Source organism: Acinonyx jubatus, chromosome E2 (genome assembly GCF_027475565.1).
Source record: "Acinonyx jubatus isolate Ajub_Pintada_27869175 chromosome E2, VMU_Ajub_asm_v1.0, whole genome shotgun sequence".
Lineage (NCBI taxonomy): Eukaryota > Metazoa > Chordata > Mammalia > Carnivora > Felidae > Acinonyx > Acinonyx jubatus.
In genome coordinates this window covers 56,767,887-56,794,155 of record NC_069396.1, presented here as the reverse complement: position 1 = coordinate 56,794,155, position 26,269 = coordinate 56,767,887, and the positions used below count along the sequence as shown (strand labels likewise).

The 26,269-nt window shown below is 44.4% G+C and overlaps 1 protein-coding gene and 1 long non-coding RNA gene across 6 annotated transcripts in view; one reads left to right on the top strand and one right to left on the bottom strand.

The window, feature by feature from the left end:
* Positions 1-15,756, top strand: part of LOC106980945 (V-set and transmembrane domain-containing protein 1) — an 18,349-nt gene extending 2,593 nt beyond the window's left edge. Inside the window, exons 2-8 of one of the 4 annotated variants that reach the window (XM_053210698.1) lie at positions 2,945-2,980; positions 3,107-3,391; positions 6,569-6,607; positions 11,472-11,564; positions 11,702-11,729; positions 11,902-12,076; positions 14,440-15,756. In XM_053210698.1, the coding sequence (XP_053066673.1) occupies positions 2,945-2,980; positions 3,107-3,391; positions 6,569-6,607; positions 11,472-11,564; positions 11,702-11,729; positions 11,902-11,947 (527 nt within the window). In that variant the 3' untranslated portion in view covers positions 11,948-12,076; positions 14,440-15,756. Of the gene's footprint in view, positions 1-2,944; positions 3,392-6,568; positions 6,608-11,471; positions 11,565-11,701; positions 11,730-11,901; positions 12,477-14,439 lie in introns of those variants that run through there. The other 3 variants (XM_053210696.1, XM_027037386.2, XM_053210697.1) reach the window with 3 other exon arrangements.
* Positions 9,889-26,269, bottom strand: LOC113593355 (uncharacterized). 2 transcript variants are annotated; one of them, XR_008293677.1, is made up of 5 exons: positions 26,147-26,269; positions 24,437-24,527; positions 12,898-13,065; positions 12,261-12,388; positions 9,889-11,594 (listed from the first exon to the last, which is right to left on the bottom strand). It is a non-coding gene; the product is annotated as an uncharacterized LOC113593355 (long non-coding RNA). The 2 variants fall into 2 exon arrangements; XR_003413449.2 differs by having other exon boundaries at positions 12,261-12,385.

Below are 26,269 nucleotides of genomic sequence, written 5' to 3'. Positions count from 1 at the left end.
CCCAGTTCTAATGTGTGAGGGTGGGACCCTGACACCACCAAGCAAGTCTTGAACACCAGTTGGGTATACTATAATTTCACTCAATTGTGATACTATCTAGCTGGAGGTAGCATCAGATCCTATAGGTAAGGTGTCAGTTCTACAAGAACGCCCCCTTTCCATTTCAGATGCCAGTCACCAGTTCAGGTGGTCACCTGGGCTTCTGATCAACTGTCTATATATCAGGAGTTCCCATGACGCCCTCTTTTGGTCCAATTAGTTTGCTAGAGAAGCTCATAGAATTCACAGAAATGTTTTACTTACTATATTACTAGAATATTACAGGGGCGCCTGGGTGGCTCAGTCGGTTAAGCGGCCGACTTCAGCTCAGGTCACGATCTCGCGGTCCGTGAGTTCGAGCCCCGCGTCAGGCTCTGGGCTGATGGCTCAGAGCCTGGAGCCTGCTTCCGATTCTGTGTCTCCCTCTCTCTCTGCCCCTCCCCCGTTCATGCTGTGTCTCTCTCTGTCTCAAAAATAAATAAACGTTAAAAAAAATTAAAAAAAAAAGAATATTATAAATATAAAAATATAAATATATATGGCTCTGGAACAGACAGATGGAAGAGGTGTGGAGGGCCAGGTATGGGGAAAGAGCACAGAGTTTCCATGTCTTCTCCAGGTGCACCATTCTCCCCTTCACCTCCATATGTTCACCAACCTGGAAGCTCTCTGAACTCGTCCTTTAGAGCTTTTATAGAGGTTTCATTCCATAGGCATGGTTGATGAAATCATTGGCCATTGGTGATTGATTCCATCTCCAGCCCCTCTCCCCTCCCTAGAGGTCGGTGAGGTGGGACTGAAAGTTCCAGCCTTGTCCTCCTAGGGTTGATTCCCTTGGCAACCAGTCCCCATCCTTAGGTGTGGTCCAAAAGTCCCTTCATTTACACAATGAAAGAATGCTTATCGCTTTCAACACTTAGAAAATTCCAAGGGTTTCAGGACCTCTGTGCTAGGAACCAGGACAGAAACCAAATGTATGTTTCTTACCATAAATCACAGTATCACATTAGTTTTTAGGGAACTGTGGTTTCTAGGGCCCCCACTCCTTCCTATCTCAGTAAAGGTAATAGCCCCTAACTAGGCTGGACATTGTACAGCTCTCCATTTGATGTAGGTAAAGGCCATTCTAAATGTTAGATGTCGGATACATGGTAGAGGTGTGCAAATATGGTAGCTGTATGGCAAGTGACAGTCATCTGCAAAGGACCTGCTAAGTCATACAAGTATGTAAATGGTCAGTGTCTGTAAAGCGTCAGCCAAATGACAGATACTTGATCATTGGTAGTTTCTCTATTGTATTGTGGGAAATGTGCTTTTTCAGGTTATCCTGAATGCCAGTGGGTTTCTTCCCCTTAATGACAGCTTTCTCCATTTCAGTCTTCCTTGTCTAAGTCAGCTGTCGTCCCTTGTTAGGAGAGATGGACAAGTTCTGAGGAATCCAATGCGCAGTACAGGGACTTGAGTTAATGATTCTGTATTCTCACCACACACACACACACACACACACACACACACACAAAGGGTAACTATATGAGGTGATGGAGGTGTTAACTAGCTTGAAGGTGTAATCATTGATTGATAGATAGATGATAGATAGATATAAAATCATCATATTGTAGAACTTAAATATACACAATTTTATTTGACAAAGAAAGAGGACCCCTCCCTCACTTTCTATTCTCTGGTAGCGTTTCACAATGTAAAATGAACTAAAGGCAACTGTATGTTTGTGTGTGTGTGTGTGTGTGTGTGTGTGTGTTTAAGGAAATCACTATTTGAGCAGAATATTGGCTGATATCAGAGCTGAGATAACATGAGTCTGAAAGCAGGATTGGTGGGGGCGGGGCACTAAAAAGGGACCATGAGACCTAGGACTCCCTGACCACCCAGAGGATGATTTCCTACCTACTAATCCCAGACATTGTCACTGCAAGTGCCCTCTCAGCACACTGTCTAGACTCCACCTCCTTCCTTCTAGGTGAAGCTTGGGGGTCCCTGTTGTGAGCTGACCTCTGAGTTTAAACAAAGGCCAGATGTCTTGAGATACTCTTGCATTGAGAAATTCTAGCTTCAACTCTTGGCAGACCCCAAGACTGGTTTCCCATATTTTCATCCATGGGATGATGTTCCTGTCCCAGAATGAAATAAATAGAACAGAACACAGGAGAGGGAGGGGCTGATGTTTGTCAAGATCAAAGCCAAGAGTGAAGAAAGCGTTTAGGACCACGAATGTCTTGAATTCTTTGTGAAAAGAAGAACTTGGTTAGAGAGAGCAACTTCTCTCCATTTGAATCAGAGAGGAAACCCTCCACTCATACTCCACAATAAAATAACCATTGCATCACTTAAGTGGTAAGGGTGAAAACTGCCGTCACACAAGACAGGAGAGGAAAATACAGTTAAGTGTGCAATGATTTCTAGATGGTGAAAGAAAAGACTAATTGTGAAAGCAACACAATAAATCAGGAAAGGTTACTGGAATTTTGTACATAAACATAACTCCTGAATGAGAAACAATGGGACATAAGCAAAAGGTAAAAAATAAACCCAAGGAGGGGCACCTGGGTGGCTCAGTGGGTTAAGTGTCTGACTTCGGCTCGGGTCATGATCTCACGGTTCGTGAGTTCGAGCCCCGCGTCGGGCTCTGTGCTGACAGCTCAGAGCCTGGAGCCTGCTTCGGATTCTGTGTCTCCCTCTCTCTCTCAGCCCCTCCCCCGCTCATGTTCTGTCACTATCTCTCTCTCAAAGATAAATAAACATTAAAAAAAATTTTTTAAATCAACCCAAGGAAGTACCTTCAAGAAATGGTATGGATCTTTAACAAATTGGTCACGCATCATCTGCCTGATTTGTACTCCAAGATGAGTATATATAAACTCACCTCTGATGAGCGTTTCTCTTCCAGGGCTTTCCCTGGGCTTTGAAGATGAGAAAAAGAATGGTGAGTTTTCTTGCATACACTTGATCTGTTCCTGCATCCCAAGTTTTCTGTCTGATCCTCTGAATTCTGGGAGGGCATTGGCAGTCATCACTTGGAAGATTCAGACTAACTCCGAATTCTTTCCAGAGACACTTACCAAACCCTACCTCAGTGCCTTGCCCAGCCCAGTGGTTGAACAGGGACATAACGTGACCTTGAGGTGCCTGGGTCACCGCCACAATGTGACATTCATGCTGGGGAAGCTGCAGGACTCTGGGTACAGACAGGAGCAGAGATCTGCAGGATATGAGGCTGAATTCCTCCTCACTCACCTGGAGCCAAAAGATGCTGGGACGTACTTTTGTGCCTACAAGACAATGGACTCCCAGGAGTTGTCAGAGGAGAGTGAACACCTGCAGCTGGAGGTCACAGGTGAGAAAGGCAGCTTCAGGTTTGCCTTTGAGGCATACATATTCCTTTTCCTGTGATGGAACCTGGCTGGGGAGAGAAGAGTCCAGGAAACAAAAAGACAGCTGTGACCGCTTGAGTGTAGAGAATTGGGGGAAGGCGGGAATTGAATTTGGTGACCAGTTCTCATCAGAGATTCCGAATGGGTATCAATGACGTGGGTGTGGAGGGCGTTTTAGAATATATGTATTAACAGAAAATTTGAAGTATGACCAAAGATGGAGATATGACTGTCCCTGGGGGGAAAAAAAAGTGTTTGTTAGAGTTTCCAAGAGGGGAATGCCATGCAGGACCACACAGAGAAGCACCAGGGCTAGTCAGGAAGCAGAGGGAGGGAGAAGATGGGGCAGGAACCTTTACTGTGGTTTCTGTGGGAAGGAACAGGCTTAGGATTGGCTCTGGGGTATAGAGGCTGTCCCTGAGTGTCTCGTATCTGACCCTGGAGTCATTAGGGCAGGGGAATAGTGGTCCAGAGTGTGGGAGCCATAGAGGAGGTGGTCGGGAGTGTGAGTTCTGGATTTCTTGGGTTGCATTTGAGAGGCGTGCTTGAGGGGGAGCTGTCTCCTATCTCTAGGAAGTAGACACCCTGGGAGGAGAATATCTCCAGGGTCAGCAAGGTCCCAAAATGTCAAAGAATCAAATAAGAAAATAAAAGACATGGTTAATACAGAGATGGGTAAGAATGTCCCCAGGGAAACCCTGGTCCTCCCCTTTACCCCCAACTGCTTTGTACTCTTCAGGATCAATCCTAAAACCTTCCCTCTTACTCAGCATAGATCCTGAGACAATTCCAGGTCCCAGTGTGAGACTCTGATTCCCTACAGCAGAACCAAATGTATGGATATTGTTCTGCTGAAAACGGTGATGGCAGAGCCACTACAAGTTGAGAAAATAAGAAAATCCAAACTGAGCATCATGGCAGCATAAGACATCCTTCATTTTTGTACCAATCTTCCATGTCAACAACAGAAATGTGGCATCCATGCACAAACAAAAGTGCTTTTGTGGGAGTTGTGGGATCCGGCACCATACACCAAGGGACCCAAGAGGAGTCTCACCCACCTGTGAGTTGAGTAGTAGGCATACAGACCTCAGTACCAGCTGTGGAACCTGCAGGAGACTGTAAATTATTTCCAGGTCCTATTGGCCATGGTCTGGAAGCACCTGGAGATATGATCAATAACTTATGGACAAGGGAACCTGTGTGGACATCTACAAACCAAGACTGAATCATGAAGAAATAAAAAATCTGAACAGATCAATAACAGAGAAGGAGAGTGCCTCAAAAATCAAAAACCTCCCAATGAAGAAGAGCCCAGGACCAACCAGAAGGTTTCACTTATGAATTCCACCAGACATTTAAAGAAAAAATAATGCAAATCCTTCTCAGAGTCTTCCCAAAAATGGAAGAGGAGGGAACACTCCTACTTTCATTTCATGAGGCCAGCATCACCGATACCAAAGCCAGACAGCAACACTAAAAGAAAACTACGGAGCAATATAATATCCCTGATGAACATAGATGCAGACATTCCCAACAAAACATTAGCAACCAAGTTCAACAGCACATTAAGGTTACACATCATGGTTAAGTGGGATTTGTCCCTGTGGTATAAGGATGGTTCAACATATACAATCAATAAATGCGATAGACCACATTCGTGAATGAAGGACAGAAGTCACACGATCATCTCAGTAGATGCAGAAAAGGTATTTGACAAAATACAACATACTTTCAAAATTAAAAACTCTCCACAAATGGGGTATAGAAGGAATACATCTCAACATAACAAAGGACATACGCAAGTGCACAGTTGGCATCATACTCGAGGGGAAAGGTCGAAAGCTTTTCCTCTAATGTCAGAAACAAGACAAGGATGTCCGCTCTCACCACTTCCATTCAACGTAGCAATAGAGCAATCAAACAAGGCAAAGAAGTAAGAGGCATGCAAACTGGAAAGGAAGAAGTAGAATTGTCTTTATTTGCAGATGATGTAATCTTACATATGGAAAATCCTAACGACTCAACCAAAAAAATGCTGGATCCTGAACAGTCAAAGCAATACTGAGAAAGAACAAAGTTGGGGGTATCACTCATCCTAATTTCAAACTATACTAGAAAGCTATAGTGATCCAAATGGTATGGTACTGGCCTAAAAATAGACACACATAGACCAGCAAAACAAAACCAAGAGCCCAGAATTCAAGCCTCACGTATACAATCAACTAACATTTGGTAGGGGAGCCAAAAATACTCAGTGGGGTGAGGGTAGTCTCTTCAATAAATGGTGTTGGGAGAACTGGATACCCATATGCAGAAGAATGAAATTGGACCCCTATCTTACACCACTCACAAAAACCAATTCAAAACGTAGTAGAGACTTAAACATAAGACCCCACACCATAAAACTCCTCAAGGAAAACAGGGGAAAACTCCTTCGCTTAATCTTGGCAATGAGGTTTTCAGATGTGACACAAAAAGCATTAAAAAGGCAAAAATAGGGGCGCCTGGGTGGCTCAGTCGGTTAAGCGTCTGACTTCGGCTCAGGTCACGATCTCGCGGTCCATGAGTTCGAGCCCCGCGTCGGGCTCTGGGCTGACGGCTCAGAGCCTGGAGCCTGCTTCCGATTCTGTGTCTCCCTCTCTCTCTGCCCCTCCCCCATTCATGCTCTGCCTCTCTCTGTCTCAAAAATAAATAAACGTTAAAAAAAATTTTAAAAAAAGGCAAAAATAAACAAGTGGGAAGGCATCAAGCTAAAAAGCTTCTGCATGGCTGAAGAAACAGTCAGCAAGATGAGAAGACAACTTAACCAAATGGGAGAGAATATTTGCAAAATGACCGTGCTCTTGCCTGAGACAGGGAAGACTGGCAAGGAATAGGATTGGAAGGGGAGGGGGGAATTAGTGGGGTCATAAAAATATTTTTGTTATTAGAAATAATATCAAAACTCCAAGAATATTAGAAAGAGCAATCTCATATTCTGACCCTGGTTTGTGAACCCAGTGAGCATCCCAAGAGTGGGGAAGACATTCTCTGCTTCCCAAAGAAGGCATAGAGTCCGTAAGTGGGACATGAGGACATAGGACCCCAAGATTCCCACACAATCATTGTGATTTTTTTTCTTACCTCCTGTTTTCTAGATGACCGCAATAAACGCAGAGCCCCTCCAGGGGGAAAAGGTAAGATAAATTGAAGAATGCTTTTCCAAATTATACCCACCTCATGAGACAGGGGATCCTTTTTGATTAAAAGGCACAAGAAGCATCTCGATGCATGATTTCTCAATGCGATTGGGAGGATGATTGCCTCTCTTGGGCAATGACTCCTGAGCTCCTCCTGGGTTCATAAAAATCTGATGAGTAAGACAGCACAAGGTGCACCGTTTGTCATTTTACATAATGAAAACACTATGGTGAAGTTTGGGAAAGAATAGGGATGACCTTGTGTGTCTGGTTTGGGCAGCACGATCCCTATGCTGTGGAGTCCCTATGCTGTGGAGTCCACGTGCTTTGGGAATATGTATGACCAAAGGACTTGCTGAAACTTCTAAATTCTCAAACACAGCTGAACATTCAGTTACTTTTCCCTGATGCTGCTTTGCCATGAAGAATTGGCTAAGATTCTATCCTCAGAGATGCCTGTAAAAGTTAGAGCTTTTGACATCTTTGGATGAAAACAGGAGCTCATCCAGATTTTAATGGCCAAATATATAATGTAAATTGGCAACTAGGTGCTTACTCATCTTTAATTTCTGCAACTTGTAACCTCCCTATAAGCTACTCCAAAGAGCCAAAATTGTTCAGGGCTGTCATTAGAGTTGACATTGACATAACCAGCTTTTTTTTTTTTTAAAGGTATCTCCCAAAATGTCCTTGCAAAATAAGTAATAGTCTTTGAAAATGTGTTTATTCAGGATTAGCAGACTTGGGAAATGATTTCTACTCCAGCTTTAGGACCATAATGCATGCCAGGAATGTTTTCTTGGAGAGATCTGAAATCTGATAGCATCCAGGAGCATGAAAGGGTCAGAAATAGAGCAGGAAGTGTCAGAGGGGAAAGAGGAAGAGAAACGGTGATTTCGGCTCTTGCGTTTTCTTTCTTTTTGGTTGATACATAACTACACTCTCTAAATTCACCCTTTTGAAGTATATGACTCAGTGGCATTTTAGTATGTTTGCAAGGCTGTGCAGCCACAGCCACTATACAATTCCAGAACATTCTCATCACCCCCAAATGAAATCGCCAGCCTGTTAAGCGGTCTCTCCCCATCCCCACGGTGGACATTTGGGTTGTTCATACCTTTTTGGTATCGCAATAATTCTACCCTGAGCATTGGTGTGCACGTACCTGTTTGAGTCCCCGCTCCCAATTTTTCTTCGGTATCTACCCATGGGTAGAATTGGAAGGGCGTATGTTAACTCTACATTTAACTTTTTGAGAAACGGCCAAGTTATTTCCCAACGTGGCCGCCCCATTTTACATTCCCACCAGTAATGCATGTGGGTTCCAATAGCTCCATATCCTTGCCAACCCTTATTTTCCTTTTATTACAGACACCCTAGTGGGTGTCTTCTTAAGATGTGCTTTCTGAGTTCAAATTTATACCACCGCGATTCTAAACAGAATAAAGCCTTTAAGCTCAGACAGGATGTCCCCAGCCCGCATATGAGGCCAGTCTTCTCTTCTGTGCCTGTGACTTTATTTACGCCCCATGTCAAGCTGTATCCCTTTGCTCGTCTGATTCCTTCACACCAACACCAGAGACTCTTTGTAGTTTATTCTGGCAACTTGTAAACAGGGATGTGAAATTTGGCCAGGATATGTGGACATCTCAGGGTGAGCTCAGATCGATGGGTGTGGGGCCATAGGAAGAGGAAAGTCTTGTAATAGTTTACTTCTCATTTCTACTGAGCTGCGGTGGGAGAGAAATCTAGGCTAGAGGAAGGTCGAAGCTTCTCTGTGTCCATTCGGGGCCTTGCTAGTCCGGGAAGAGCTGCTCCCACCCTGTGTCTCACGTCCCTGGTGATGCGGTGATAGATTGCTGTGTTTGAGGGTGTGTTGGATTCAGGGCTGCTAGAAGCAGACTCTCACATAAGTACGAGCGTGGAAACGATATTGTAGAGGGCACGGGGGAAGAAGGCATGAGAAGAAAAGGACAGAACACGAGTGAGTGTCTTTTGCTCAATGCCACGGGAAAGTGCAGGAGATGGCGAAGGTGGCACACACGGGCAGCCAGGGCTTAAGGGAGGAAACCACGATCCAGGGTGCATAAAAACGGCAAAGGGATCTGGGGGAGCAGGGAAGGAGGAGTATCAGCATCATCTGCTACAGAGGGAGACAGGTGTGGGCGGGATATCGGGGGAGAAAATAATCATTATCACTGCGATCTCATTATCCTACATGGTGAGTCAGGTTCTAGACTGAGCGTTGTAAAGCCAGTACTCGCACCTTCCATCATTATCCAGCTCTGTGAGTCAGGTATTCTCACCCCACCCCTCTCCTTCCGGCCCCATCTTTATGGAGCTGTAATCGGGAAATAAAATAAGGTATTTAAAATGTGCCCCGTGATGGTTGGGAGTACAAGTACGCCGTGAAAGGAATCCCCCCATCAAGTGAATGAATGCACCTGCCCCTCACGTACTCACTTTTTTTTTTTTTAGTAAGAATGCTTAAGATCTCTTTAAGCAAATTTCAATTATACAATAGAGTATCAACTACTTTCACCATACGATACATTACATGAGCAGAATTTATTCAACTTTTTAAAAAATTTAATATTTATTTTTGTGAGAGCGAGAGACAGAGTGTGAGACAGGGAGGGGCAGAGAGAGAGGGAGACACAGAATTCGAAGCAGGCTCCAGGCTCTGAGCTGTCAGCACAGAGCCCGATGTGGGGCTCGAACTCACGGACTGTGAGATCATGACCTGAGCCGAAGGCAGACGCCCAACCAACTGCGCCACCCAGGCACCCCATGTTGTCTTTTATAAGTACTTTTTATTCGCTTCTTTTGAGTGCAAACAGAGTCGATGTGTTCAAATTCTGTCCGAATTTAAAAGACTGAAAAAAAGTACTATCAAACAAAAAAATTCAGTTCTTATGGTCTTCGGTATAGTAGGCATTTTGGAAGAAAAATTCCACACGAAAGATGATTCTAGTAAGCCTCAGTCAGCAAGAGAACCCTCCTGTGAAAATACTAACTGGTGTGGTTCTGTTTAGAAATAAGACATATCTAGGGGCGCCTGGGTGGCTCAGTCGGTTGAGCGTCCGACTTCAGCCCAGGTCATGATCTCGCGGTTCGTGAGTTCGAGCCCCGCATCGGGCTCTGTGCTGACAGCTCGGAGCCTGGAGCCTGTTTCAGATTCTGTGTCTCCCTCTCTCTCTGACCCTCCCCTGTTCATGCTCTGTCTCTCTCTGTCTCAAAAATAAATAAACATTAAAAAATTAAAAAAAAAAAGAAATAAGACATATCTAGATAATTCAAAAATACTGTTCCTGGTAGCCAGGAAACGTTCATTGTAAATTCAAGATCTCACGTAAAGGGAAAACTTCATGTGATTGGCAATAAAATTGCTTATCATGTGCCATTTTAACTTAAAACGCGTATATGTTAGATATTAGATTTAAACAGTTACGAATTTGCATTAACATATTTCTCCTGATTGGCGTTCCTGTTGCCCCAAAAAGTGAATACCAAGGAAAGTAATGTATTTTATGAACTTGAATAATCACTATACACATCCTGGGTCACCTCTGGATTTCTCTCAAAACTTGTTATACTCTTACTCCTTTTTTTTTAAAGTTTTTTTTTTAAGTTTATTCATTTTTGACAAAGAGAGAGAGAGAGAGACAGAGCATGAGAGGGGGAGGGGCAGAGAGAGAGGGAGACACAGAATCCAAAGCGGGTTCCAGGCTCTGAGCTGTCAGCAGAGAGCCCGATGTGGGGCTCGAACTCATGACCTAAGCTGAAGTCAGATGCTTAACCGACTGAGCCACCCAGGAATCCTTATTCATCTTTTAACTGGAAGCTTCTCCTCACTTACCCCGCCCTCAGCCCCTGGCAACCATCTACTCTCTGCTTCTATGAGTTCAATTTAAAAAAAAAATTTTTTTTTTTTTAATTTTTTAGATTCCAAGTGTAAGTGGAATCCAATCATGTAGTGTTTGCCTTTGGTTCATGTCCCTTAGCATAATGCCCTCCAGGTTTCATAGGCTGTTGCAGATGGTAGGATTTCCTGAATAATATCCCAGGGGTGTATAACATTTAAACAACCCTTGAACTGGGAGAGAGTTGGGACTTCCATTCATGCCTGATGGGACTTGCCTCTGCCAGCATCGCCGTTATGTGGGGAAACGCATATCTGCCCAGACTGTGAGCTCACTTCTCTGGGGTTTCCAAACCCAGTGGCCAGCACAGAGCTGCCCGGACCCTGGGCCACCTGGCCTGAAGGGTTAGACATCCCAGGACTTGAAGCCCATCCCGGCTGTGGGACTTTTTTTTTTTTTTAATATTTTTAAACATGTATTTATTTTTGAGAGACAGAAAGAGACAGAGCATGAGCAGAGGAGGGGCAGAGAGAGGGGGAGACACAGAATCTGAAGCAGGATCCAGGCTGTGAGATGTCAGCACAGAGCCTGACGCGGGGCTTGAACCCACGAACTGTGAGATCATGGCCTGCGCCGAAGTCGGTTGCTCAACCAATTGAGCCACCCGGGCGCCCCATAAATCTTCATTATTATTGATATGGCTGACACACTGATTGGGAATTTCCCTTGGGCGAGGCCCTCTCTGGGAGTGCCCCCCTGGTTACCCCCCCGCCCCCCACCATGCAGTGCAGTCAGTAGCTACTATTCCCATCCTCGCTTTGAATGGGGAAAGGGAAAGTCAGATTCACTCCCCTAAGACATCGGAAGGTCCAGCTCGGAAGCAGCAGCTGGAGGCTTTAGAAGCCGGATTGTCTAGCTGCTGATGACTGTCCTGCCGCATGCAGATCAGGGTGTCTGGGCAGCCAAACTGATTGTGTGACCTGCTCCTCTCCCACCAGTCACCAGATCCATAATTGCTGCCACCTGCAGCTGTCTCTCCATTTTGCTCCTCTTCCTCTCCGTCTTCCTCATCAACAGATGCACCCAGCATGGTGAGTTCAGGGATGCACCGATTGAAAACACTGGGGAAGGGGAGTGAAGTGAAGGATTTTCTCATCAGCTAAATTCCTCCCTGTATTATTATTATTATTATGATGATGATGATGATGATGATGTGTTTTTTTTGTAGATTTGTCACATGAAGAATCCACCGAGAGGTAGATAAACTCGACATATCTCGTGCCCCCTCCCACCTTTCACAGACCCTGTTTGTGTGTCTGTGATTCCCACTCCCGTCCAACCCGTGCTGTGACTCTCTTTTTCTCTCCAAAACCCTATCCTCTCCCCCAGTCTTCATATCCCACACTTTAATGTGTTTCTGTCTCTCAGAACGAGCCATTCCAAACTGCCCCAGCAGGAGGCTCTGGGTGAGTGATAAGGGAAGAAACCACATGGGCATGGTGGGATAGGAAGGGTAAGTCTGACTCCTGCAATCCGAGAATTGATTTCTTTTCCCTTTCTCTCACATGCAGATTCATCCGACCTGGAAAGGACATCTGTCTCGGTGAGTTCTCCCCACGAGCTCACTTATCTCCATAGGCCGACCTTGTTCACCCGCTGGTTTAACCCACACTCTGGTTATATGACTGCCCCCAGCTCACACAATTGACGGGAGGCCAATGAACATTGTGTTTAAAAACATATGCTTCGGCCAAACTCATATAAACTGAGGGCAGAATGGTGGTTACCAGGAGGTGAGAAAGTTGGTAGATAAGTAAGTTCTGGAGATGAAATGCACAGCATTGTGATCATGGTCCGTAACGATGTATTCGAACTTCAGAGTTGCTAAGAGATTACATCTTAATTGTTCTCACTGCTTGGAAAAGACACATAATTATGTGATGGGATTCATGTGTTAGCTAGCACTATGGTGGTAATCGCGTTGCAATATATAAATGTATCAAATAAACACTTGATACATTTATATATTGCAACACGATTACCACCATAGTGGTAAAACCTATACAATGTTATATGTCAGTTACATCTCAATCAACAAAGATACATGGGCTTTTTGTTCCTGAGTAGCTAGACTCCAACTGCCCATGGCTACTATTTATTACCAATATGGTCTGAGACAAATCATGAAACCCCTGTGATCTGGACCCTTCATTGCCTCCCATATCGAGTGGGAATCAAAATCCCCCATGAGAAGACCTGTGTGAATCCACTGATGTGCTAATCATAAAGGGTTTGCTGGAGTTTCCAGCAAATTTTAAACGTCAGATGGCATAAAAGCATCAATTAACAAATGTTAACCAATGTACATCATTTTTTTCTATTTAAAATACTGTTTACTTGTGATTCAACATTAATTAGCATTACCTTGGGGCGCCTGGATGGCTCAGTTAGTTGTCTGACTTCAGCTCAGGTCATGATCTCGTGGTCTGTGAGTTCAAGCCCCGCGTCCGGCTCTGTGCTGACAGCTCGGAGTCTGGAGCCAGCTTCGGATTCTGTGTCTCCCTCTCTCTCTGTCCCTCCCCCACTCACGTTCTGTCTCTGTCAGAAATGAATAAACATTAAAAAAAATTTTTTTAATTAGCATTACCTCTAAGAGCAATAACAGATAACGTTTATACATTTTTTCCATAGGACACAGAGGTCCATTGGTTTATTCTTTATGTCAAAGCAAGTAAAAAGAGGCATTAGCAAAAAGTACAAATGGTTCAATGTTGTGTTTAAAAAATATTTATGCACATGGCATTCACTTAGATATTCATATAATTTTTTAAGGTATGGAAAAACATAGTTCACAGATTCACAAATGAAGCCTCAATGAACAAATCTGGCCTATTTTAAGCCTTGGATTAATGACATTGATTAGCAAATTGTTGATCATAATATTAAAATAATATAATATTACGATGTGCTACCTCCATACAGTGAAATTCTATTCAGCAATAAAAAAGGAAGAAACTAGTGATAGGTACCTTTGGTACAAGGATGTATTGGAAAAACCATTTTGCTAAGTGGAAAAAAAGCCAGATACAGAAGACTGTCCATGGTGGTGTTCCATTGTGTAAAATCTCCAGAAAAAGCACATCAGTGGTGGCCTATGGCTGGGGTGGGGAGAGCAGGTGTAACTGCACATAGGCACGAGGGAACTTTTTTGGGTGACGAATGTCCTAAAACTTATTGTGGCGATGGCCAGCCACATCATTGTACCGATTCACTAAATGTCATCAAATTGCACACATGGTACATAAATTATATCTTAATAACACTGTTTTTTTTATTTTTTTAACGTTTATTTATTTTTGAGACAGAGAGAGACAAAGCATGAATGGGGGAGGGGCAGAGAGAGAGGGAGACACAGAATCTGAAACAGGCTCCAGGCTCCGAGCTGTCAGCACAGAGCCCGACGTGGGGCTCGAACTCAAGGACCGTGAGATCATGACCTGAGCCGAAGTCGGTCGCCTAACCGACTGAGCCACCCAGGCGCCCCAATAACACTGTTTTAAAAACAGTGTAATATTACATAACCAGTAGGAATTCTTGAAGGATAGTAGTTCTTATTCTCAAAACCATACATTTGCAATGACTGTTATTAGTCCCAGTTATACTCATTAGCATCGTTTCATTAAAACCAGAGTCAAAACCCTCATCGTCCGTGAAACATGGCCATTCCTAGAATGGCTCTGTCCAGTAGGACTTCCCGCCATGATGGAAGTGTCCCAAAGCTGTGCTCATACAACAGCCACTGGCTGCATGTGGCTTGTGCACATTTGAGACGCATCTGGTGTGACTGAGGACCTGAGTTTTGAGTTCGATTTAACTTTAATTCACTTAAATGTAAATAGCCATATGTGGCTTGTAGGTACCATATGAGACAGCTAAGCTCTAAATGCCCATCTCTTTTCCCCAAAGGCTGAAAGACCCCCAGGGAGTGAGCTATGCTGATCGAAACCCCAAGGCACCACCTGCGGCGGCTTCTGTCCCCCGCCAAGGAGCCCCCAGGATCCTGTGAACGGACAGTGCTGTAGGATCCCTGGAAGGAGGAGAACGTGATTTAAGGTGGTGGAGGTGACTGAACACATGGAAGCTAGGTCACTGTGTGTCCTTGGCTCATAATCCATAGTAATAAAATGAAGTTTCTGCTTTTTTTTGCTTCCACACCTCTCAAGAATTACTGGCTGGATTTCCCCAAAATTTGGAGTGTGACTTTAGTACGGTTTGACTTAAAACATAGGCTAAGAACACATACCATGTGTATGGGCTGGTAGTACCAGGATACCCACTTAGGGAATTCTAGATGGCACCCCATACATAGAAAACTGTTCCCCCAGAAAACTCCATTGATTGCTGTTGGGTGAAGCATAGAAAACTGTTCCCCCAGAAAACTCCATTGATTGCTGTTGGGTGAGGCATCCCATAGACCAAGGGATTTTGAAAGCATAGAAAACTGTTCCCCCAGAAAACTCCATTGATTGCTGTTGGGTGAGGCATCCCATACACCAAGTGATTTTGAAAAGGAGCACAAGATACAAGCCACAAATGTAGACACCCAACTGCGACCTATCAAACGCAACCCTAAGTCGCATGCACCGGGGTAAGTCACTAAACGTATTTGGTTCATGATCCTTCCAAGCTGTGCTGGGCAGAGCCATCCAGTCTTAAAGTTAAGACCAGTTTCCTTTCTGATGCGAATGGGAGAGTTTTCTCAGTGCCACCGTGTTTCTATCTACATTATTTCTTTGAAATCGAAGGATACGACGAAGCTAGACTTGCCAAGTATATGTTGGTATTGTTATTGGGCACCCATAACTTCATTAATTTACCTATTATGTCATTGTAAGGATTTTTCTGAGGGTGGGCTTTTTTGTGTGACAATGACACCGAATGGCCAGTTACGTATCAACACAAATACACAAGCTCTGATTCCAAAGTTATGTCAGCCAATCAGGTTTGGAAGTCACTGTTTAATATGTGAATGAACCAAAGTGTAAGCATTCAGGATGCACATGTAAATATTCTTAGCTCACAAGCATATACAGGGTAACTCTTCTCTTTCTAGGTTAGGTTTTTAATTATGAAGTGATTCAACCATAATGGAAAACACCAAATAGTATAAATGGAAACAGGCACACTGACCTTACTTTCTAGACATTAACATTTTGCTGTGTTTCACCACTACCATATCCAATCTCTTGTCCTTCCTCTCTCCCCAGAGGTGAACATTATCCACGCTGCTATATGTTATTATTTTTTTAAATTTTTTTTCTTTAATGTTTATTTATTTTTGAGACGGAGAGAGACAGAGCATGAATGGGGGAGGGTCAGAGAGAGAGGGAGACACAGAATCTGAAATGGGCTCCAGGCTCTGAGCTGTCAGCACAGAGCCTGATGTGGGGCTTGAACCCACGAACCATGAGATCATGACCTGAGCTGAAGTCAGACGCTTGACCGACTGAGCCACCCAGATGCCCCTGCTGTATGTTATTCTTATGCATTTTTTCACTTTCACTACACAGACATCTACAAATATTCAATATAGGGCAAGATTCTCTGTGTTATTAGTATATATACAAATATACGGAATCATGTTGTATATTATAATTCTGTGACTTAATTGTTCTCAATATTATGCTTTTGGAAATCGCCTCGGGGGAATTTTGTGGGTCTGGCTCATTATCCACTGCATAGAATTTAGCTGTTAACCATACCAGGGAATATTGTTCAGCCACAAAAAAGAATAACATGCCACTACACAAATGAACCTTAAAAACATTGTGCTCAGAGGGGCGCCTGGGTGGCTCAAGTGTCCGACTTCGGCTCAGGTCATGAGCTCACAGCTCATGAGTTCAAGCGCCGAGTCGGGCTCTGTGCTGACAGCTTGGAGCCTGGAGCCTGGTTCGGATTCTGTGTCTCCCTCTCTCTCTGTCCCTAACCCACTTGCATTTTGTCTCTGTCTCTCTCAAAAATAAATAAACATTATAAAATAATGAATGAAAATGGAATTATTACAACCAATCCCTCAGAGATACAAGCAATTATCAGGGAATATTATGAAAAATTATATGCCAACAAACTGGACAACCTGGAAGAAATGGACAAATTCCTAAACACCCACACGCTTCCAAAACTCAATCAGGAGGAAATAGAAAGCTTGAACAGACCCATAACCAGCGAAGAAACTGAATCAGTCATCAAAAATCTCCCAACAAATAAGAGTCCAGGACCAGATGGCTTCCCAGGGGAGTTCTACCAGACATTTAAAGCAGAGATAATACCTATCCTTCTCAAGCTATTCCAAAAAATAGAAAGGGAAGGAAAACTTCCAGACTCATTCTATGAAGACAGTATTACTTTGATTCCTAAACCAGAGACCCAGTAAAAAAAGAGAACTACAGGCCAATATCCCTGATGACTATGGATGCAAAAATTCTCAATAAGATACTAGCAAATAGAATTCAACAGCATATAAAAAGAATTATTCACCATGGTCAAGCGGAATTCATTCCTGGGCTGCAGGGCTGGTTCAACATTCACAAATCAGTCAACATGATACATCACATTAATAAAAGAAAAGATAAGAACAATATGATCCTGTCAATCGATATAGAAAAGGCCTTTGACAAAATTTAGCACCCTTTCTTAATAAAAACCCTTGAGAAAGTCGGGATAGAAGGAACATACTTAAAGATCATAAAAGCCATTTATGAAAAGCCCACAGCTAACATCATCCTCAATGGGGAAAAACTGAGAGCTTTCCCCCTGAGATCAGGAACACGACAGGGATGCCCACTCTCACCACTGTTGTTTAACATAGTGTTGGAAGTTCTAGCATCAGCAATCAGACAACAAAAGGAAATCAAAGGCATCAAAATTGGCAAAGATGAAGTCAAGCTTTTGCTTTTTGCAGATGACATGATATTATACATGGAAAATCTGATAGACTCCACCAGAAGTCTGCTAGAACTGATACATGAATTTAGCAAAGTTGCTGGATACAAAATCAATGTACAGAAATCAGTTGCATTCTTATACACTAACAATGAAGCAACAGAAAGACAAATAAGAAAACTGATCCCATTCACAATTGCACCAAGAAGCATAAAATACCTAGGAATAAATCTAACCAAAGATGTAAAAGATCTGTATGCTGAAAACTATAGAAAGCTTATGAAGGAAATTGAAGAAGATATAAAGAAATGGAAAGACATTCCCTGCTCATGGATTGGAAGAATAAATATTGTCAAAATGTCAATACTACCCAAAGCTATCTACACATTCAATGCAATCCCAATCAGAATTGCACCAGCATTCTTCTCGAAACTAGAACAAGCAATCCTAAAATTCATATGGAACCACAAAAGGCCCCGAATAGCCAAAGTAATTTTGAAGAAGAAGACCAAAGCAGGAGGCATCACAATCCCAGACTTTAGCCTCTACTACAAGCTGTCATCATCAAGACAGCATGGTATTGGCACAAAAACAGACACATAAACCAATGGAATAGAATAGAAACCCCAGAACTAGACCCACAAACGTATGGCCAACTAATCTTTGACAAAGCAGGAAAGAACATCCAATGGAAAAAAGTCTCTTTAACAAATGGTGCTGGGAGAACTGGACAGCAATATGCAGAAGGTTGAAACTAGACCACTTTCTCACACCATTCACAAATATAAACTCAAAATGGATAAAGGACCTGAATGTGAGACAGGAAACCATCAAAACCCTAGAGGAGAAAGCAGGAAAAGACCTCTCTGACCTCAGCCGTAGCAATCTCTTACTCAACACATCCCCAAAGGCAAGGGAATTAAAAGCAAAAGTGAATTACTGGGACCTTATGAAGATAAAAAAACTTCTGCACAGCAAAGGAAACAACCAACAAAACTAAAAGGCAACCAACAGAATGGGAAAAGATATTTGCAAATGACATATCGGACAAAGGGCTAGTATCCAAAATCTATAAAGAGCTCACCAAACTCCACACCCGAAAAACAAATAACCCAGTGAAGAAATGGGCAGAAAACATGAATAGACACTTCTCTAAAGAAGACATCCGGATGGCCAACAGGCACATGAAAAGATGCTCAACGTCGCTCCTCATCAGGGAAATACAAATCAAAACCACACTCAGATATCACCTCACGCCAGTCAGAGTGGCCAAAATGAACAAATCAGGAGACTATAGATGCTGGAGAGGATGTGGAGAAACGGGAACCCTCTTGCACTGTTGGTGCGAATGCAAACTGGTGCAGCCGCTATGGAAAACAGTGTGGAGGTTCCTCAGAAAATTAAAAATAGACCTACCGTATGACCCAGCAATAGCACTGCTAGGAATTTACCCAAGGGATACAGGAGTACTGATGCATAGGGGCCCTTGTACCCCAGTGTTTATAGCAGCGCTCTCAACAATAGCCAAATTATGGAAAGAGCCTAAATGTCCATCAACTGATGAATGGATAAAAAAAATTGTGGTTTATATACACAATGGAGTACTACGTGGCAATGAGAAAGAATGAAATATGGCCCTTTGTAGCAACATGGATGGAACTGGATAGTGTGATGCTAAGTGAAATAAGCCATACAGAGAAAGACAGATATCATATGTTTTCACTCTTATGTGGATCCTGAGAAACTTAACAGAAACCCATGGGGGAGGGGAAGGAAAAAAAAAAAAGAGGTTAGAGTGGAAGAGAGCCAAAGCATAAGAGACTCTTAAAAACTGAGAACACACTGAGGGTTGATGGGGGGTGGGAGGGAGGGGAGGGTGGGTGATGGGTATTGAGGAGAGCACCTTTTGGGATGAGCACTGGGTGTTGTATGGAAACCAATTTGACAATAAATTTCATATATTGAAAAAAAACACACAAAAAAACTGAGAACAAACTGAGGGTTGATGGGGGGTGGGAGGGAGGGGAGGGTGGGTGATGGGTATTGAGGAGGGCACCTTTTGGGATGAGCACTGGGTGTTGTATGGAAACCAATTTGACAATAAACTTCATATATTGAAAAAATAAATAAATAAATAAATAAATAAATAAATAAACAAACATTAAAACAATTTTAAAATAACATTATGCCCAGTAAAAGAAGCTGGTTACAAAAACCTGCATACTATAGGATTCCATTTATATTAAATAGCCAAACTAGGCAAACCCTTAGACACAGAGAGCAGATTCATGCATGCCAAGGGGCTGAGGGAAGAGAGAATAGGCATGGGGTTCCTTTATGGGGTGATGGAAATATTGTGGAATTAGAAACTGGTGATGGTTGCACAACCTTGTGAATATATTTTTAAAAACCCACTGAATTATACACTTTAGAAACAGATTATGGGGCACCTGGCTGGTTCAGTCAGTGGAGCGTGCAACTCTTGATTTCGGGGTTGTAAGTTCAAGCCCCACACTGGGTGTAGAGATTACTTAAACGTCTTTAAAAAAAAAAAAAGAAGCATAGATTTTTTGGATGTGTGAATTAGATTTCAATAAAACAAATGTTTGAAAAGAACTTGGTTAAATTGCACAAACCATGGTTTTTCTTTGTTTTTTCCTTGACTGCTAGAAAAACAACTGTTTGGGTTGTTTTTAGAGCAGTGCTATCAGAAAAATCCTGCAAAAGACATCCTTGTACCTACCCTCTTGTTCACAAATGTGATCTTTCCATGGCATACATTTAGAAGTAAAATCTGTCTTGTCTGATGTACACACCTTTAATCCCACGAGGAGAGGCAAACTGAAAAAAAACTAAGGTACTTTTCCCAATTTATACTTTCACCAGGGATGTATAAGTTCCCAATTCCCCCATGTTCTTGCCACTTCAGAAATATATTAAACTTGATAATTTTTTTGCTGATTAAAATAGATGAACTCATAACCCAGTTTAAGCCTCCTATATAAAGATATCTCATTGTTGTTTGAATTTGCATTTTCCTGACCATTTGGGGTTTCTTTTCTGTAAATTGATGGTTTCTATCCATTGTTCATATTTCTGCTGAGCTATCGGTCTTTTCCTTTCTGATTTTTATAATTTTTTTAATGTTTATTTATTTTTAAGAGAGAGAGAGAGAGAGACAGAGCATGAGTGGAGGAGGGGCAGAGAGAGAAAGAGACATAGAATCCAAAGCAGGCTCCAGGCTCTGAGCTGTCAGCACACAGCCCAACCCAGGGCTTGAACCCACCAACTCTAAGATTATGACCCGAGCCAAAGTCAGATGCTTAACCAACTGAGCTACCCAGGCGCCCCTGTTTCTGGTTTTTATACAGCAGGCACACCTTTCCTTTGTAAGCCGTGTGCTGCAAACATCTCCTGGAAGTCTGTGACATATTTTCATTCCTTTTGTATCTTTTAAATGTTAGCTACTCAAAGTAACTCATCTTTTCATTTATATGTTGAGAGACTTCTATGTGTCCTGACTAGCTTTACATGACAAATATACTCTTCTATATGTTCTAAATTTAAAACATTTTCAATTTTGGGGCCCCCAGGTGGCTCGGTCAGTTAAGCGTCCGACTCTTGACATCAGCTCAGGTCACGATCTCACCGTTTGTGAGATCGAGCCCCACATTGGGGCTGCTTGGAGCCTGCTTGGGATTCTTCATCTCCCTCTCTCTCTCTGCCCCTCCCCTGCTCATGCTCTCTCTCTCTCTCTCTCACACACACATACACAGAGAAACAAATAAACATTAAACAGTGTTTTCAATTTTCTTTTTTATATTTCATACATCTGATACTAATTTTTGTCTGAGGCATGAGGTGGGGATCTAATTTTTCCACTTGCAAAACCAATTGCCCCAGTGTCCTTTGTTATTGAAAGACCCATTTTTTTCCTTCAAATTGTGTCTTCATAGTGCCTGAGTGGCTCAGTCAGTTAAGCATCCAACTCTTGGTTTCAACTGAGGTCTTGACCTCATGGTTTGTGAGTTTGAACCCTGTGTCTGGCTCTGTGCTGACAGTGCAGAGCTTGCTTGAGATTCTCTCTCTCTCTCCCTCTCTCTCTGCCTCTTCCCTGCTTGCTCTCTCTTTTGAAATAAACTTAAAAAAAATTGTGTCTTCAATCTGATGAAATATGCTCACTTCTTTTTACTTTTTACTTTATTTTTAAAAATGTTTAATGTTTATTTATTTTCGGGAGAGAGAGGGACAGAGTGAGTGGAGGAAGGGAGAGAGAGAGGGAGACACAGAATCCAAAGTGGGCTCCAGGCTCTGAGCTGTCAGCACAGAACTTGACGTGGGGCTCGAACCCACAAACCATGAGATCATGACCTGAGCAGAAGTTGGATGCCCAACCGGCTGAGCCACCCAGATGCCCCTGAGCTGAAATCAAGAGTCAGGTGCTCAACCGACTGAGCTGCCCAGGCGTCTCAAAATATGCCCCCTCCTATTCCATCATGCTGCCTTCCATTCTTAGCATAGTTCAAACTCTTGGTAGGAAGTGACAAAAGGAGAAACCTAATTTGGAAGGGCTTGGAAACAATAAGGAAAAACGGGGTGGGGGTGGGGGAACCGGGCTCGCCTCAGTTGGTGCAACATGTGACTCCTGATCTTGACTTGAAGCCCCGTGTTGGGTGTAGAGCTTACATAAAGAGAGAGAAAGAAAGAGAGAGAGAAGGAGGGAAAGAAGGAAGAAATTGAGTCATGTAACCTAACTAAGCAAAAGACAGAGCTACAGATATCTTCTGACAATTGCATCCACAGGCTCAAATATCATTTACACTTCTCTGTATCTCTCTTCCCTATTTCTATTTCTGGGTTATCATTATTATTCAGACCAGCTGTCCCGAGGAGTCTGGGACTGACAGTGACAATTCTAGGCTTACAGCCTTGCAGACTTTTAGCCAAAGAGGTAAGGGGGGCTTTCACTTACTAGATCAATTTAGGAAAAGATATTATTGGCTACCTTTGGAACATGCTAGAAAACCAACTCACAAAAGTGTTAAACACAGAGGAAAGAAATCAAGCATTTATCTTGCCTTTCACTTATAACCTGCACCTCAGGAAAACTACACAGTTTAGGAGGCCAAACTTCCACTCGTATATAATTTCAACTAACCCATGAAGAAGAAAGCCTCCAGCACTTATCTTGGGTGAATGCATGCCCCCACCTTATCAGGAATAATAAGGGTTTAGCATCCTTCATCCATGTATCTACACAATGGATAGAAAACCAAAGCCTCCCAGCTCCTAGACCAGAGGTTAGCAAATTTTTCTGAAAAGGACCAGAGGGTAGTATTTTCAGGCTTTGTGGACCACAGGATCTCTTATGACAACTCACCTCTGCTCTTGAAGCATGAAAGCAGCCATATCTGTTATGTTAAACAAATAGATGGGGCTGTGTTCTAATAAAACTTTATTTACAAACACAAGTGATGGGCCTATGGCCAACACTCATCCTAGACCATCGCTTTTTGAAATCCGAATGCATCACCGGAATAAGAATTGAATTAAGCTAGGACATATGTGTTCTGGGGTGCCCCTTCCTCAGTTTTCAGATCCAACAAGGTGGGAAACAAGCAGGATAGAATGGTTCCTGGGGTCCTCTCTGTCTTGACACGCAAAGCCCCAGGGGCCATCCCTCCTACCACAGAGGTGGTTTTACCTAAAGGAGGGGCCCATGAGGTCATAAGAGTGGGGCCCCGATCTGCGAGGATTAGTGTCCTTATGAGAAGAGCCACCCAAGAGTTTGCCCTCTGTCTCTGTCTCTGTCTCTCTCTCCACCCACTGCATGAGCACAGAGAAAGGTCACGTGAAGACACAGCAAGAAGGTGGTCATGTGCAAGCCTGAAAGACCACTCTTGCCAGATAGTGCATGGGCTGTCACCGTATCCTGCACCTCCTGCCTCCAGAATTAGGGCCATGAATGCCTTTTGCTTAAGTCACCCATTCTAGGGACGCCTGGGTGGCTCAGTCGGTTAAGCGGTGGCTTTGGCTCGGGTCATGATCTCACAGTTCGTGAGTCTGAGCCCCGCATCGGGCTCTGTGCTGACCGCTCAGAGCCTGGAACCTGCTTTGGATTCTGTGTCTCCCTCTCTCTCTCTCTGCGCCTCCCCCACTCACGCTCTGTCTCTCAAAAATGAATAAATGTTAAAATAAATAATCAATAAATCAATAAATCACCCATCCTACAGCATGTTTTGGCAGCTGGAGGGAGTCTACTATGGTGTGTGTGTGCATGAGAGAGAGAGGAGAGAGAGAGAGAGAGAGACTCTGTGTAGAGCCGAGGCCCCTCTAGGTTCACAATCCAGAGTGTGTCTTCTCTTTTCCCTTTTTTCCCTCTCTCCAAGCTTACTGACCCCTCACCCTCCTCTGCTTCCTGTCCTCACCCCCCCACCCCCCCCACCCCCCGCCCCCGTGCCCAGTGCCCTCCCCCAACTCACACAGCAGAGAGGCGGACACACCCAAAGAAGGTGGGAGAATCTGGGACAGGCCAGGGCTCCAAGATTCAGGAGGCCTCTCTGCTCTGGGACTCGCTCACCCCCTTCCCCAGCCAGTTGCTGTAGCCAGTGGCAGCGATGCGCCCCGGGCTGTCAAGGTGAGGCCAGAAGCTGCAAAATTCTCCGGGAAGCAGGCTGCCATCCAAGTTGCAGAACCAGCTGTCTCTCTTCACAACCAGAGTGGGAGCTGGTTCCCAAGATAAACGCCTGAGAGGTGCACGGTGGCAGGAGTGGAGCAGGACACCCCAGGCCCGGGGTCCCCTCTGGAGGTGAGCTCCTGCGACTTGCTCTGTGCCCCCTGGGGCTGCCTCAGCCGGCACCCCAGCCTCAGCCAGAAGCTCCCAGGATCTGGGCCCCTGAAGGAGCTTCCACTTGGCTCCCCTCGGCTCCCTACACAGGCTAATGAGGTGTGGAGAGCCCCGCCCCCGCCCCCCACCCCTGCCTCCGGGAGAGGGTGGTGGCTGGGGGGAGGGTGATCGTACCTCTCTCTGTTCCTCAAGTCCAGGAAGTCATGCTCTTCGAAACTTGGGAGTTCTCGGTGCCCATCTGTCTCACCATGTGGAGGAAGCCGCACTTTAACAAGAAACCCGAGGATGATTCAGAACCACCCCCCCCCCCCCCCCCCCCCCCCCCCCGCCTCCAAGGAGGACAGGGAGTGCCTGTCGCTTTTGTTTTCTTGCTCTGCTTCCCAAACTCAGCACCCCCTCCCTGCCCTCCATCCGTGCAGCTTTCTCGCTCAATCATTCCTGGAACCCTGTGAGCCCAAAATAAATTAATTAATTACATAAATGGCACCCCCCCCCCCAAAAAAAAGGTTTTTGAGTCAGAGCTAGTCTGAGGAGGGATTTTGTTTTCAACACAGTCTTCTTTTTTTTTTTTAACATTTATTTATTTTTGAGACAGAGAGAGACACAGCATGAACGGGGGAGGGGCCGAGAGAGAGAGGGAGACACAGAATCGGAAGCAGGCTCCAGGCTCTGAGCTGTCAGCCCAGAGCCCGACGCAGGGCTCGACGCAGGGCTCGAACTCACAGACCGTGAGATCGTGACCTGAGCTGAAGTCGGATGCTTAACCCACTGAGCCACCCAGGCGCCCCCTGTGTTTCATTTATTTTTGAGAGAGAAAGAGCATGTGAGTGGGGAAGGGGCAGAGAGAGAGAGACAGAATCCAAAGCAGGCTCCAGGCTCTGAGCTGTCAGCCCAGAGCCTGACGCGGGGCTCGAACTCACAGACCGCGAGATCGTGACCTGAGTTGAAGTCAGATGCTTAACCGACTGCACCACGCAGGCGCCCCGTTTTCAACACAGTCTTGACAAATATCGTTAAAACCGATGACCCCGACAGCTATCATTCCTGGACATCCCCTCTGGTGTTCCTCCTAAATTACTAGAGGACATCTGCAATTTTATTTTATTTAAAAAATTTTTTTCTTAATGGTTGTTTACTTTTGAGAGACAGACAGAGCGTGAGTGGGGGAGGGGCAGAGAGAGAGGGAGACACAGAATCCCAAGCAGGCTCCAGACTGAGCTGTCAGCACAGAGCCCCACGCGGGGCTCGAACCTACAAACTGTGAGATCATGACCTGAGCCGAAGTCGGACGCTTAACCGACTGAGCCACCCAGGCGCCTCTTCAGTTTTAATGAAGTGACTCCTGATTGCTTATTTTCTAAAATTCCAAATGCAGCAGCCAGGGCACGTCCACTGTTGTTCTCCTAACTTGTGTCCAGTGGGTGCGACATGAGGGGGAAGAGGCCAGGACTGTAGAAAGGGAGTGTCCTTTGTTTTCAGATGGTGTTGGGTATACGTTTGGGTCATGTGAACCTAAGGAAGATTTCTTAAAATCTCTAGGACTCCACGTCCTTGCCCTAGAGAGACAGGCATCCGATAGGGTTGCTGTAAGTGGAAAGACCCACTGTCCCAGTTTTCCCAGGACTGGGGGGCGGAGGAGGAGGGGGTGCGGGGGGGGGGGGTGTCCCAGGATGTGGGAACGAGGAGTTTCACAGGACACGGATGTTTCAGTTTTGGGGGCTAAAACTGAGAACATCGCGGGCAAATAGGAAGACTGTGTCACCCTCATTGTAAGCATACACGCTGTAAAGACGGAGGTGTGATAAGAACATTGGCTCAGAAAACCGCTCCTTCCTTCCGCCCCCGTTACCCTAATGCAGCCACCTCCCAGGTCTCCTTCTTTACCTGTGCCCGTGGGGGACATCTAAGGCAAGTCTCGCGACCTCCACAGTCATCTCGGGTAATAAAGGCGTCCAATTAGGCACATGCAAGGGAAAAAGAGTGTCAGTTCAGTAATTGAAACGCTTT